The 15096-nt window shown below is 36.6% G+C and overlaps 1 protein-coding gene across 3 annotated transcripts in view; it reads left to right on the forward strand.

Moving 5' to 3' along the window:
* Positions 1 to 332: 332 nt before the first annotated feature.
* Positions 333 to 15096, forward strand: part of PDLIM3 (PDZ and LIM domain 3) — a 28918-nt gene continuing 14154 nt past the window's right edge. For all 3 annotated transcript variants that reach the window (XM_016143952.2, XM_016143951.2, XM_016143953.2), the window contains exons 1-3: positions 333 to 556; positions 9388 to 9539; positions 10806 to 10890. In XM_016143952.2, the coding sequence (XP_015999438.1) occupies positions 464 to 556; positions 9388 to 9539; positions 10806 to 10890 (330 nt within the window). In that variant the 5' untranslated portion in view covers positions 333 to 463. The remainder of the gene's footprint in view (positions 557 to 9387; positions 9540 to 10805; positions 10891 to 15096) is intronic.

The raw sequence follows: 15096 nt of genomic DNA on the forward strand, positions 1-15096 counted from the left end.
CGTTTTATTTTAATTGAAAACATTGAAGCTGTGGTTGAACTGCTTTTAATTTCGACTGAAGCGCGCCTCTGAGCTCCAAGTAGACAATGTACAGAAGGACAGGTGTTACTTTAATAGAGTGATGAAAATTGTAACTGGAAGCCTCCTCCTGCGCCTGCGGGAGAGGTCTGGAGCTTGCACCCAGCCAGTGCGCGTCTGTAAACTCTCTTGGGTCTCGCGCGTGTCTTTCTTCCAAAGTTGGAGCTCTCCTTAGTGGGAGGAGGCGGGGAGGAGGGTAGGCCGGTGACGTCACTCGGGAGCGGAGATAAAGCTCCTCCGCAGTCCGAGTAAGGACACTGCCCGAGGAACATAGTGGGCTGTCCGGCTCGGGGACACTCGCCGTGGGCAGGGTCGCCCCTTGCTGCTCCTCAGTCTCTGGACATCAACGCTCCCCGACCCTAGGAAGGCCGCGCGAGGAGGGACCATGCCCCAGAACGTGGTCCTTCCCGGCCCTGCGCCCTGGGGGTTCAGACTCTCGGGAGGCATAGACTTCAACCAGCCTTTGATCATCACCAGGGTAGGTGTTTTCCCTTCTTTTGCTGCAAGTTAGGGACTCTGGCGTGCAGCGGGTCCCCCAGGAGCGGAGAGTGGCCAGGGAGCGCAGGTGCGCTGGGTGGGTTGGGTCTTCGGCTTTGCGTTCACAGCTTGAGCATCTGCGGCAACTTGGCAAACTGAGGCTTGGAGCATGCAGAGCAGCTTAGAGAATTAACCAAGTCAGCTCCAACCGCCTCTGCATCCTTTCGGTCCCCAGCGACATTTCGAGGAGAGTTGAACTGACAGAGTGATTTCCCTGAGCTCAGAGTCGGCTAGGCTGCCAGGGCTGGATGCCCTCTTGCCCTCCACTCCCGTCTCCTTTCAGTAACCAAAGAGATGGGGGCCCAGGAAGGAGAGATGGAGGAGCGACATTACGGTTTTGTATTGGAGTAGTGCATCCAAGTGCTTTTCTTGTCTGGATGAAAACTTCAGCAGGGCGCTGTTCACGGGGCACAACTTGGGTCGGCCAAGTTGGAAGGGCTCGTATCAACCCAGACAGGGAAAATATTACTAATCTGTATTCTTAAGTTTCCAGGCATTTTGAATAAATGTTTTTTTAAACCTGGGAATTTGACTGAGGAATCATCACCTGTAACTCAAACTACGAAGGAAATGGGTCAGATAGTTTAGTTTACTTCATGAAAAGTTACCACTCAGCCTAATAACTCTGAAAGTAATACTCTACCATTAAAGTCAAGCTTTCCTTACTTAATATTCTCAAGTATTGTCTAATTGGGGAAAAGGAAACTTTAGGATTTCTGTCCTGTCAGTAAATTTCTAGTTGGTCTAGTTAATTTTTTTTCTAACACAGTGTTTCTCTTAATAGAAAACAGTTATTTCAATTACCACATATAAAACATATTAAACCTAAGTTAAAAGCAAAAAAAAAATTGAGGCTATTATACTTTCTGTGCTTTTCTTCATTTTTAATTATACTGTATTTTATAAATGTATACTCACATAGAATTTTGAACAAGGTAACACTTTTTAAATTCTGTTCTATTTATACATCTATTAGATTTGCAAACCAATGTCTTTAAAATATCTCCAATCATGTATCATACAGATGCACACCATAGAACATTTCAAGTTTTGTTTTACATTTTTCAAAAACATATAAACATATCTGACATGTGTTTTTGTATGAGACATGAGAACTTAACATATCCAAAAATGTTCTTAAGTAAATTAAGCAGAAAATGGTTCAGTGATCTGGGCCAAGCAATGCCTTTTATGGATTTACCAAAGAAAACAGTTTCCATTATCTCTACTAAGAAATATTTTTAAAATTTCTGGAGTATAGTTTTCATTTGTTTATATTAAATGAAATAAGCTTTTGAATTCTACCAAAGGATAAATCATATTTCTATCAAATCCTAATTTTGTCACAAAAATTCTTTAAGTAATTTATAAAAGAAATAGCTTATTATTACTACATAAACATGTCAATATGATTCATCTTATGTTTGAAATTTTGAATTGTTGACATTTTGAAAAAAGTTTATTTAAAGTAGTGCTTACATTTGGGAGTTGGACTGAAAGAGCTATTGGCAAATGTATCTGAAATAAAGACAATTAGTATTGGGGAAGCTAATTACTCTTTGAATTTTTAGCTCCTTACTAATTTGTATCACTTATTTTGACACTTGATTCAATAACAGTGTACACCATATATGATTACTTTATCTGACCATGTCTTTTTCTTTTCAATTAATTTAACTCAATGAGAGCAGGTAAAACTAAACTGTTCTGTATTCCAGGTGTCCCCAGAATCATGCAAATGGTAGATCTATGTTGAATAAATGAAAGCATAATTGCTTGAACATTTTTTTTGCCTTAGTGAACACCTAATTGAGACTATTTCTACTAAAACTATAAGAATACTAAAATTAATTTGGAAAAAGATTAAAATATATTGCACAGAAATAACTATAGGTTTTGTAAGTAGATAGAATTATTCTATTACTTCTACAATTTTTGTATTACATGAAAAGGTAGTCAGTAAGGTTATATGTGTGTTATTATATTCTTGCTTGCCATGCACTCAGCTAAGCCCTTTATATGCACTGACATTTAAATCTCACAATAACCCAATAAGAATAGTAGCAGTAATATCCCTTTTTACAGATGAAGAGAGTGAGGCTTCAAGAGATTCATTAACCTGCTGATGAATGGTGGGATAGAATTTGATATCGGGCCTATCTATCTCCCCCTGAAGTCTGCACTCTGAAGTCCACAGATTGAAAAATTCTGCTAATTGTACAGATAATTTCAAATAGGTGTTTTGTGCCATCCAATTCATCGCCTGGTCCTACTGAATCTATATTTTTAATATCTATCCTTTTTTTCTATCATTGTCCCTCTTCAAGATTTCTACCTGTTTGCAGCTCCTCTCCAATCACCCTGCATATTCTTCCCAACCATCTTTGGGAAATACAAGGTTGCTCCTATCTCCCCATTCTCAAACAACCTTCGATGGCATCCCCAGTTTATAGAGTATACGTGTGGTTTTTCTACCCATTTGTGGCTTTCGCCTTCTATTCCAGCTCAAATTTCCGACTTCACTTCCTCCCTCTCTCTTCTTTCTCTCTCCCTTTCCTGTCACTCACAGAGGGCTGCTACTCTGGATTTACCTTAGGATTTCTCTAATATATGTTTGCTCCTCTATCATTTTTCTCTGGAATGCTCTTCCACACCCGACCCCACTGTCCTCTATGCCTGTAAAAACGCAGTCAAATAGCATTCTCCTAGCCTTCTTTCAGCAAAAAGTATTTCATCCATTTGATTACCATAGCTCTGACCTACGACCTCTCTTGACCTTACGCTTGAACCACCAATGTTTGAGTGCATCTGTATCCCACATACCACATGCTCTCTGACAGCAGGAACTTTCAAATTTGGGGGCTTATTCAGTGCCAAGCACAGCGCTTTGTCCATCATATATATTATGGAATATATATGTTAATGTAAATGATTGACTAAATTGTTCACTTTTTAACATAACTATCATAAATAAGTGCAGACTGTCCTCAAACAAGTCCACGATAAAGATGAATGAGAGTTGTTTTACTGTTAATTGATTTGTCTACTTTAGATAAGTTCCTAAGTATGCAAAGAACTGAAATAGCAATGCCTGCACTTAACATAAGTCCCATAAATGAGATGTATTCCTCAAGTCAAATCATTTGTCGTCCTCCTACAAGCTATCCCCATCCCTCTCTGCCTCCCACTCTACAAATCCAGACCATAGCAATAATCCTGGATCGTGGCCCTCCGCTTCACCAGCAGGGGGGGAGGAGGTTACAAATGTGGCTCCTTTCATCAATCGAAATTACACCCATACAATCCAGTTCATCAGCTGGGTTAACCCTTTGTATCATGAAAAACATCAAAAGTAAGGTAAATCAGACACTAGATATTCTCAAAAAAAAAAAAAAAGCTATTGGTTGTGATACACACAATTTTCAGGAAAGCAATTTCTAGCCAATTAGGTGTACCCGATTTTGTGCAATATAAATTATGTTGTGGATGTTCACTTTGGGGAAGTGGGAGGCATTTGCAAGCACTATATGTAACTATATTTCATGGAATAAAGTTTAAGGTTCACATCTCTAAGTGAGCTGCTTTCCTTTTACTGGCAAGAAGATTCTAAAGAGTCTTTCTTTCTGAAGTATTTGGACCACCCAGAAGGTAGATCCACTGTCACTGCCAACTTACAGATTGTTTGTTTTCACAAATGGTTCAATTTGGAATGAAGTACAAGCTTCTTTGAGCATATGATGTAGAATTACTGTATATCTCTGATGTCAGGATGTCCTTTCCCACTCAATTCCTCTTCCCTCCTCCTTCCTTTCTATTCAGAGTACACCCAGGTTCCGGATCACCACAACCAAGAATGCTTTATGGATTCAGGTCCAACACAGAAAATGTTAGTGTAATTCTCTAAGTTACGCAAAGCTTTAACATAGAAAAATATATTACTTTAATATGAACTATATTTGAAATATGAACTTTTAGAAAGAAATGTTTACAGTTGAATATAATCCCTTCCTAGGATTCAAGTATAATAGACAGGTTGGAAAGCCAGAGGAGAGAAAGCAATTCGGGAAATCATTTTATAAACTATATAAATGTCTAACCAATGTACTGTACACTTAAACTAATAAAATAAAATTTTATAAAAAGGAAGGTCGATATAAATAAAAACCCTGCTTAGTTTTGTTCGTACTTCCCACAACTATCTATTAAGTGTAGAAAGAATTGTGTGTGGAAGGCAATTATAACTTTATGGGTTTCTATGCCCTGAGTAGCTCATATATCGGTAGATATGTTCATAAACCACCATGACACAATCTGTCCAGGATTCTATGGGAAAAAAGTATGGCCTAAGAGATAGGAGGAGTCAGGAAGAGAGAATGCTGCAGGAATGGCATGGAGGGATAGTAGAAGAGCTTGAGCTATAAAGTTAGAGAGACCCAGAAGGGAAATTTGGATTTTCACTGGATGTGTGACTCTGAGCAGGTTCCTTATACTTTCTGAGCATCAGTTTTCTCACCTTAAAAGATCATATTGAGAATTAAGTGTGATAATATTTCTCAATAATAATACAATACCCATAATAATACCAATGATACCACAATAGTTCTCAACGCTGGCTGCACATTCGACTCGCTGAGATATGTTTCGAAACTATCCACACCTAGGTACTGCTTACAGAGATTCTGATTTAACTGATGCAGGATATGGCTCTGGAAATGTAGACAGTAGGTACTAGAGGGCTTGAGATGCCAGGTGAGGGGCTGGAGTTTATTCATAGGCATTGGAGAATAACTAAACAAGAAAGTTCCTCGTTACAGGCATACCTCATTTTATTGTATTTTGCGTTATTGCACTTCACAGATATTGCGGGGTTTTTTAACTAAGTGAAGGCAAGACCATCCACCAGCAAAAAGATTACACCTTGCGTATTGCAATACACGGTGGTCTGGAACTGAGCCTACTTCCAAGATATTCCTGTATTTTGATCCACACCCCAAAGAACAGCCTTTCTGTATATATTTCTCTTACTTCATAACTTTTTCAATCATTTCTATTCTTATCATAAAAATCCCATCAAGGCCATATCTTGGACTTTCCTCATTTTTCCCCCAGTAAATAGAATATTATAGGTGATTTGTCTATGTTTTAAATTAGTTTTTTCTAAACAGACTCAAATAATAGGTTGATGTGAATAATGAAAATCATCCAAGGCACTTGTTAAAAACAAATTCCCTAGTTTCCGCCCCCTCCCCCACACCCCCTCCGTGGGCATCTGATTCGTGATTCCAGAGATCTGGAATGGGATCAGAGCCTTTATGTTCATCAAGAACTCAAAGTGATTCTTCTAATCAGACAAGTTTGAAAGCACGGTGCTAAGTGACTGATGGCAGTACCATTTCCAATGATCTTTGCAATGCTTTTGCTATTTGAGACCCTAACGAACCTGAATCATAAATAACCCATTGGAAAACTTTGCCTCATTTAGCTCTTGCTTCTCCCACTTTGGGAAGATATGTTAATAAAAAATGTGAGCAATAATATAAAGTAATATAATAACATAAAGTAATAACATAAAATAATGTTAGGAAATAATATATTCTTATGATTAAACAGATAGTTCAACTTACTAAAACCAGGCCAATTTAGTGGTCTTTTCTGATCACTTGCCTAACTGAGCTTGAAAACTAGAAGGAAGTAAAGGGATCATATTTTTTCCTTCTCTCTCATTATTCTTTTTTTTTTTTTCTTTTTTATCATCTCCCTCCTTAGAGGTTCCAGGACATCCAGGTTGAATGCAAAATCAGAAATGGGTTCTGGCCATCACTGTCAACTAATTTCCTATTTGACTTCTGAATCAGCTGGTGACATAGCTATACAGTTTCTTCTAACTTAATAAAAAGCCACAGGCTACTTAGATGCTGCTCTGAAAATAGAAGCAGTCTACTTTGTCCAGCTTGTCCTAGAGTTGTTGCAGTGGTCAAAGTTATCAGAAGGAGCCTTGCAAATGTAATATTTTGGGTAAATATAAAATAGTATTATTAACTTTGGTATTAATACTGTTAATAAAATTTAGTAATATTCAGTATCTAAGTTCAGTACACCAAATTTATACAGACAGGTACACACCCAACCCTACCTTTCACTCATTCTAATCAGAGCTAAAAAAAAAAAAAAAGATCGAGTATTATATCCTAAATCTATTTAATTATATTAGAAAATCTAGCCGAGGCTTTAAAAGCAAACACATTGAGCCATGCTTTTCTCATATTTTAACTCGAAGGAACATATTCTGGTCTCAGGAGTTAAAAAAAAAATGGATAGTACTAATTTGGACAAACCGTAGCTGGAGAAAATTGAAAGTTTAAGATTATTTTTATCTCTACAAGTCACATCAGGAATGAAAACTTCTATTCTTCTAACATTTTGGGTCTGGGAGCATTTCTAAATGGAAAACAGCTATGAAATGCCTCCCAAAGGCTGAGATATAATAATTCCCAGTTGTCTTCACCCAGATCCTATACACAATTCCTAATGAAAAATGATTGTGATCACTATGGCAGGATGATCACGGAAATAAAGTGAGTACAACAAACAAACACTTCAGTGATGAGACTAAAGATCTAGGACCAGTGAGAATTTACTATTTGGGCAATTTTATTTATTTAGATGAGTCTTAAATATTCCTTCAAGGCACAAGTTTACATTGAATAACTAGATTAAGCAAACAGAAAAATAATGAAATAATGACAGATCCTCAAGTAAAGCATTAGGAACAATCTAGTTTATTCCTGGAGCAGTTTCAGGTTTAATTCAAGTTCTATGTATGCATTATTCTGCTTTAATAGTAGGGACTTGCAAATATAACAATGATAGGTTAACGATAATAGCCATGACCTTTGCGCATGTAGAAAGTAGCTTTTTTTTTCATAAACTCTGATTTAAATAGACTTTTTATTCATTTTTCAATTAATTTTTAATTCAAAACACTGGAATATATACTGTGAAGCATTAGGAATACACATAATAGTATACGCATATCCTCAAGAACTTCCAGTCCAGTTAGGAAGACAGATAACACACAAGCAAATAAACAAATGTAAAAGTACGAATAGTCTTCATTAAGGAAATGAACAGAGTGCAGTGGTGGAGAATGATGTGATAGGACCTGCGGAAGTTACTTCGGATGTTTAGGGAAGTCTCCCTGGGAAGGTGACTTTTAAGCCTAGACCTAAAGGATGAGAGAAGGAGCAAAGCATGGGGAAAGTATTGCAGGCAAACATAACGGTTCATGTGAAGCCCCAAAGAGGGGATGTGCTTGGCCTGTTTGAGGAACTAAAAGGAAATCGGAATGGCTACAGGGCAATGCGTGAGGGGGAGCGGGAATGGAGCGAGATGAAGCTAGAGAGTTAGGCAATGAAAGGTCAGGTGAGGACTATTAGGCGGTAGTAAATAGTGATTCTTTTGAAAAACTGTGGAGCAGGTATAGAAATCAAAAGAATCTTTGCCTTTTAACTGAATACTCAACATGGTAATAATCTCAAATTTCTATTCTTTAAACATTTAACGACCATACTTTCCCCATATCCTTAAGTAGTCCTTTCATCTCTCCCCCTGCCCAAAAATAGAAACCAAAATGGATTTCTTATAGAGAGCATAAAATTGGACCTTGCTTTTTTATCTAATTTGACAATCTCTGTAAAAAAAAAAAAAAAGTGTTGTGTGTTTAGACCATTTACATTTAATGTACCTACTGATAGAGTTTAATTAAAATCTGGCATGTGGTTAGTTGTTTTCTATTTGTCCCTCCTGTCCTTTATTCGTGGAGAAAAGTCTGTGCATAAATACAAGCTTCCCATGTGTCTGCGGTTCCCAGGGTTCTAGATTCTCAATGCTAATTGGCACTTGACCTCTAGCAATTTGTTCATAATTTTAGCTGAATTCTTCTTAACAGCTAGTATGGTAGCCCCATCTTCCTCTATGCTCTGATACAGGTGAGCCTATGTTTACATTTTGTCTTTCCTTGGAGGAAACTGTCTTTCCTTAAATTCCAGGCTAGTTGGTTGCCCTGCAACTTCAGCTCTTTGAAGAGTTCATGAAAAGTTATAATTTTATATATTATGCGGCTTCTTCTTTTAATGCAAGAGTGATTCTCTTTCTAGCCTTCCACATCTTAGGTGCCCCCTCCTCATGTGAATTTTAAAAATCATAACTTATAAGGATGCTAAAGCATTTTTATTCATGAATACACACAAAACACACACACAGAGGTTACACTGGTTAATAAAATTGTCTAGGTTTCAAGTGTATAATATGTCATATGTATATCACATTGTGTGTTCACCACCCGAAGTCAAATGTCCTTCCATCACCATGTACATGCTCACTTTAGCCTTATTAATTCAAATATAAAAGTTCCCTAAACTTAGTAAAGTTCTATCCCTAAAAAGAGTTTGAGATGACAAAAACCCTAAAAAAATAATAAATTATTTTGTTTAAAGCATAGAAAATATGATTCAAATGGAGTAATGGAAGCTGTTTTAAAAAGAATAAGTGCTGTCATGACAGATAAAGTGTGGTTAGTAAAAAAACAAAATTATTTAACATGATGAAAAAATACAGCTAACAATTGATCGATTAACAATTTTTTAAAATTAGACAAGATTCTTTGCCCAGGAAAGCATTTAAAATACTACCAAGCTGAAATACAAATTTGGGGCATGTAATTTAAAACATTGCAAGATGTCGATTTTTAAATGGTGCCATGATTTCTTCCAGATTACTCCAGGAAGCAAGGCAGCTGCTGCCAACCTGTGTCCTGGAGATGTCATCCTGGCTATTGACGGCTTCGCTACAGAGTCCATGACTCATGCTGATGCACAGGACAGGATTAAAGCAGCGGCACACCAGCTATGTCTCAAAATTGACAGGTGCTCTTTAATTAATGGTGCTAAAATGTGATCTGTTTGGCAGGAGAACCTGAGCCAGAATTATAAATGATTTCATCCTCCCAGTGAGAAGGGTGTCACAGAACCTAGAATTTTGACTGGCTTTTTTTATATGTCAACTACTTTGTTCTGTTCTTCACCGAAGTCAGTCAACCTAGTAGTTGCTAACAAACTATTTCTAAAAGGAATTCTTGGGAATGTCAGAATAACGAAAGAGGCTAAATGAATGTTAATCCAGTCAATTGACTATGAAAATAGAAACATTATAGGTATTGGCCACAGGAACACGATACAGCACAGCTAGTTATCCCGCTGTTCTAACTGTGGTCGTGAATGGATTTTAAGGATCCTCCTAAAAGAATCTCTTAACAAAATATGGTAATGTTAAAAAATTGGTTTGCTAATATATTACATCCCATTAGCTCTTTTGCATAGAATTCAGCCCAGAAGAATTTCACAAGGTGTGAGAGTGCATGTGCACATGATTATGTTAGATAATGAGACATTTCTGACAAAAAACAATATTAGGAAACCAGATATTTTTTTTGCCATCAGAGCCCTGATATAAAACTGAATTATAAAAATAATGTTTTGTTTTGTTTTGTTTTTTATAGTAGTTATGTGTATTTTTCCTGTTGCTATCATATTCACAATTTTTCCCTGCTGGTACAGAAGGCACACAGTTGATCTGCTATTTCATGGGGTGAAACTGACTCTTTTCCCATACATATACCTGAGTTCCTGCCCAGCATGCAGTCGCTTTGGGGCATACAGTCCTAAACAGACACATAAGAAGGATTGGACAAAGCACATTTCCTTGGTGCCTACAGCAAATCCTCTTCCTGATTATGGCCTCACAGTGTCTTCCTAGGTGCATGCACAGACACAAAGAGCTTTTGTGTCTCTTCCTCTTTTCATAAAGGCATTAATCCCACCATTAGATCCCTACTCTCATGATTTAATCTTACCCTAATTACCTCCCAAAGGGGATTAGAGTTTCAACATATACATTTGAAAAGGACACAAACATTCAATCCATAGCAGTCCATTTTGGTCCATTCAAGTTTCCCCAAAAGTACATTAAGAAGTAAAACTAAATGGGAGAACACAGAATAATGAGCAAGGAATATTGCTTTTGCTTAAATAATCAAGGGTTGATAACATTTTCACAAACATAAGAAATTAAAGGATACTAAAACCAGAAGTACCATTAGAATTTGGAGTTCACAAACTTTATTTTATTTATAGGGCAGAAACTCGCTTATGGTCTCCACAGGTATCCGAAGATGGAAAGTCTCATCCTTTCAAAATCAACTTAGAATCAGAACCACAGGTATGAATTTTAAAGTAAATGATATTCGCATTACATTTCCTTTTAAATGATGTTGGTGACCTGCAAGAGGAAGAAGTGGCAAATATAAAAAATTAGAATCAGCCATTTGATGAAGCAGTTGTCTGTCTTTACTCTCTGAGATTAATTTGTGTTATCCACGTCTTCTTACATAAAGAAAAAAGAGAAGTCTGCCTAGGCAAACATCTCGTTAAAAGGCAAATATGTTTTTATCAGGAAAAATTTGGCTATATCCACTTCTTTTTTTCATTTTTTATGATATACTTCTGCCAAGTGACCATGAGGTAATCCAAGAAGTTTAAGATGTTAAAACAAAGCAAAACGGTCTACCAAAAAAAGTCTACCATTTGAAACAGGTGTCTCTAATCTAACAGTTATCATGAACTTTAATTCTTCAAGGTATTCACCCAGATCTTATTTTACATCCTTCTTTAATTCTCAGTTATGACATTCTATGACTAATTTTACTGCATGAAAAGTTTTGCATTATGTAATCATGGTGATATTCTGCACATGCAGTTGAATTACAAAGATGAAGGGTATCCCCTTGAGGCAACTCTATCTACTGAGCTGAATTAATTTAATAATCTGATGCATATCTGATTACGTCTACCCTCAAAAGCTCCAAGAATCTGATATTAAACCAACCCAATGGTGCTGTATAGAAAATGTAATTAAAAAAAAGGGTTTTAGAACCTCTACTTAGAAACTCCCCAATTAAACATCCCCTTTAAAACAAGTATTCCTACGAAACTGAGTAGATAGTCCCAAAGTGTGGTTTTTCTAAATATCTAGTGAAAATGTATTTGTAATTTATGCTTCAGTGGTGTTTCCCTTTCAGCATCATCAACTCCTGACTTTGTCCTTCAGGTTGTCCACTCGTCTCCATAAGGCTCCATTTTCTTCTCTGTAAAATACATGTAGAGTAACCTATGTACATGTCTCTCATAGGGCTTCTCAAAGATTTAGGTAAAATAATATAGTAAAAGAAGCTGGCACATTGAATCATTCACAGAAATATTGGATCTCATAATTGTGAGTCTGGTACTCTCCCTCCCAAGCTGTGATCAGAAGGCCTCCTGGCCTCATCATGACAGTGAGATAGGAAGCTGCTGTGATATAGGGCTTCGTAGACACCAGGAAGGCTGTCCTCATTATTCTTACAAGGGTCATTACAAATTACTTTGAATTAAAACTTTATTTTCAGTTAAAATAATAAATAGCCAACGGATAAAAGAAACGGGAGGGACTAAAGATAAACTGTATAACCATCCCCAGCTGTTGCACAGCAAAAGTGATTGGGCAAGTAAGTGGGATAGTTAGGTCAGATAAGTGTTCTCCTCTTCAGGGTAAACGAGCAAAAGATAAAATGGGTGAGACAAGTAATAAATGTAATGGGAGAGTGATGGTGACTTAGGCTGGCCTCCCATGTGGCTTGGTCAATAATAATACTTCTAATCAACATCATCTTTGATAGAAGAAAAGATTGGAGGAAGAAAAAACAGAGTTCTTGAGGCAGAGCTGCCATTTGTAGATGGTTCTTTGCAGTAATGCCCAAGCCCACCTACATCTTCCCACCTAAATCAATTCATCACTTAGCGGCAACGCATGAGAAAAAAAGATCATGTGATGCTTAAAAAAAAAAAAGAAAGAAATTCAAGGCTTGCATACATGCATTTATTGACCACTAAATCTCTTATTAAAACCAGGACAAACTGGATAGAATTCTGAATTTTCTTTTCCATGTGTAGTGCACATCTAAAATTGTACTGCACCCTTTTGCAATTGTTTTTCCTTCCAAAATTTCTAATTTTTTAAACCCCATTTCATCAAGGTGAGATGCCAAGGTATGGCACCAATTAGATAGATCTGACAAAAGTCCCAGTGATCCTTGATCATGTTGCAGCGCCCCCTCTGGCATGTGAGTGACTGACTCAGCAAGTACTTAATAGGCACAGGGCGAGCTTACAAGGAAATGGGAGCCTGTGTTTTGCTAACATCTCTCCAAAATTGGAATTTAAGGGCAATTGTCTGAGTTTTAGCTCTAGGAGAGGCCTCTTTTGTAAACTATAAGTATGAATCTATGACTATTCTATCACTATTCTATGATTTATAACTATGGTTATTCCAAAAATTGGGTTTTAAAATATAATCCTAATTTTAAATACTCTGGCCTCTTGTCGATTATGTGTTAGCCTATGTGTCCTACAGTTTGGGGTTAGACAACATGACCATTTATGATACTACAAATGGAGAAAAGAAAATGAGATAGGTTGAAAAAAGAAAACGATAAAGATTAGGTTAAGGGCTACAGAAGCCAGTTAGATGGAGCCTTTGAACATTCCTTTAGTTTGAGTCATGACTATTTTTTACTGGCACCCTCTCCAAGAAGACAGTGTTTAAAGGGCTCAGAGATAAGAAACATTTCAATTCTTTTCCTAATGGATTCCAGAGGATTCCTACTCCTTGCATCCTCGGGCCAGATTTCTGCATGATCAGTTCACATAAGATGGCGCTTTCAGGATAGACATTCCCTATACAACATAGCTCAATTTCAGCACAACCTCTGCTATCTGAAAATCCTAAAGCATAAACTAGGAGGACAAAATGCAGTGGTAAAAACCAGGCAGTGAATTTAACTTGTAGAATGAGATTGGAGAAAAGCTAAACTGTGGTTATGTTTGTATCCTTTTATTTTTTTAATTAACACAAAGCTTTACAAAGAGATGTCTTTTTTTTCCACAAATGAAAACTCTACAAATAAAAAACCTTCTGGACAATGAAGGTGTGTCAGTGTGAGAAACAAATGCCTTTAATATATGATGCCTTAAGATGCCATTGTAGGTGAAGAGTAAAATGCAATGCAAAATGTGAGTTTTGTTTCTCAACCCGAGTCAAACTTTTACTGTAAGTTATGTGGTCTTTGCTATTGGAATAAAATACTTTTTAATTTAAAAAGTAATATATATTTGTTGGAAAAAAACCCACTACTATATACTAGCATTCAAACCTAGCCACGACTAATAAAATCTTAGTATATTTATTTTCAGTCTTTTTCCCTATGAAGAGCTTTAGCCTTTGGGGAATTTTTCCTACACAGGTATAAATAATAATTGATGCAAAATTTTAACATCTATTTTTTTCATTTTTCCATGTTGTTATTAAATAGTTAAATTTCATTTTCATAAATTTCTACTTGAAACCTTAAATGTTATAATTTAGATCAACCCCAGCCAATGAAGAAATGCCTTCCATACAATTTTGAACCTGGCCTATGAGCAGACATATGCATTTTTCATAACAAAGCGATGCTCTAGGCTAAAAGTATATTAGAGTTTTTTGTCCTTCTTTGAAGCTTACATTTTCAAATATAATATTACCTCATCTTTGTTTAATGTTAGTTGAACAACTCAAAATTATAATGGAGCTATCACAAGATAGGAAGGATGTTTTTCAGAAGCAAAAATGATTCTTTTCTAAATGAGAAGTTAGCTATTTCCATTTATGTATTTATCTTTGCATAGAAGATTTGAAAATAAAGACATGCTACATGCACAGTCAGGTGGATATGAGTTGAAGTTTTTTATATTTTCATACCTTTATTCTACAAAGTTTTAATAGCTGTATGGCAGGCAACATAAAGCAAGCTTTCATAATTCCTATTTCTCCAAACTCTTCCCCAATGAGAAATAGGAAACACTTGAAACAGATCACTGCAGAAAAAGTAATTACAAGAGTGATTTGATTTTTCATTTGTGGAGTGAGAATGAGGCGGAGGGAGTGATTGTTCATAAATTCCAAATATGATAAAATTTAATCATTTAATTACTGTGGCTTGATCGAATACATGAACACTTGATATAGTGTGTTTCCCTTATTTCCCCACCATTTTTTCTAGTAAATAAATACATATGTATATAATCAAACGTGTTTCTGTTGGAATCAGCAATTGCTTCAGTTCTCAGACTCGATCTTTATGATGCGTCCAAGTGAGAAACTAAAAGGTGAACTGTCTTTGAATGCTGTCATTGCTGAGGTCATTCCAGGACTTGGGAGATCGCTGTCAAGAGCTGCATTCTCCTGGATGTCAGCGGACCTCTGCCAAGTTTCTTAGCTTTTACTCTGGCAGCTTTAGCATGCTGTTAATTCCAAATATAATTCTTCAATATCAGCTCCTAACATTTAAAA

Source organism: Rousettus aegyptiacus, unplaced genomic scaffold (genome assembly GCF_014176215.1).
Source record: "Rousettus aegyptiacus isolate mRouAeg1 unplaced genomic scaffold, mRouAeg1.p scaffold_m13_p_11, whole genome shotgun sequence".
In the NCBI taxonomy this organism is placed as follows: Eukaryota; Metazoa; Chordata; class Mammalia; order Chiroptera; family Pteropodidae; genus Rousettus; species Rousettus aegyptiacus.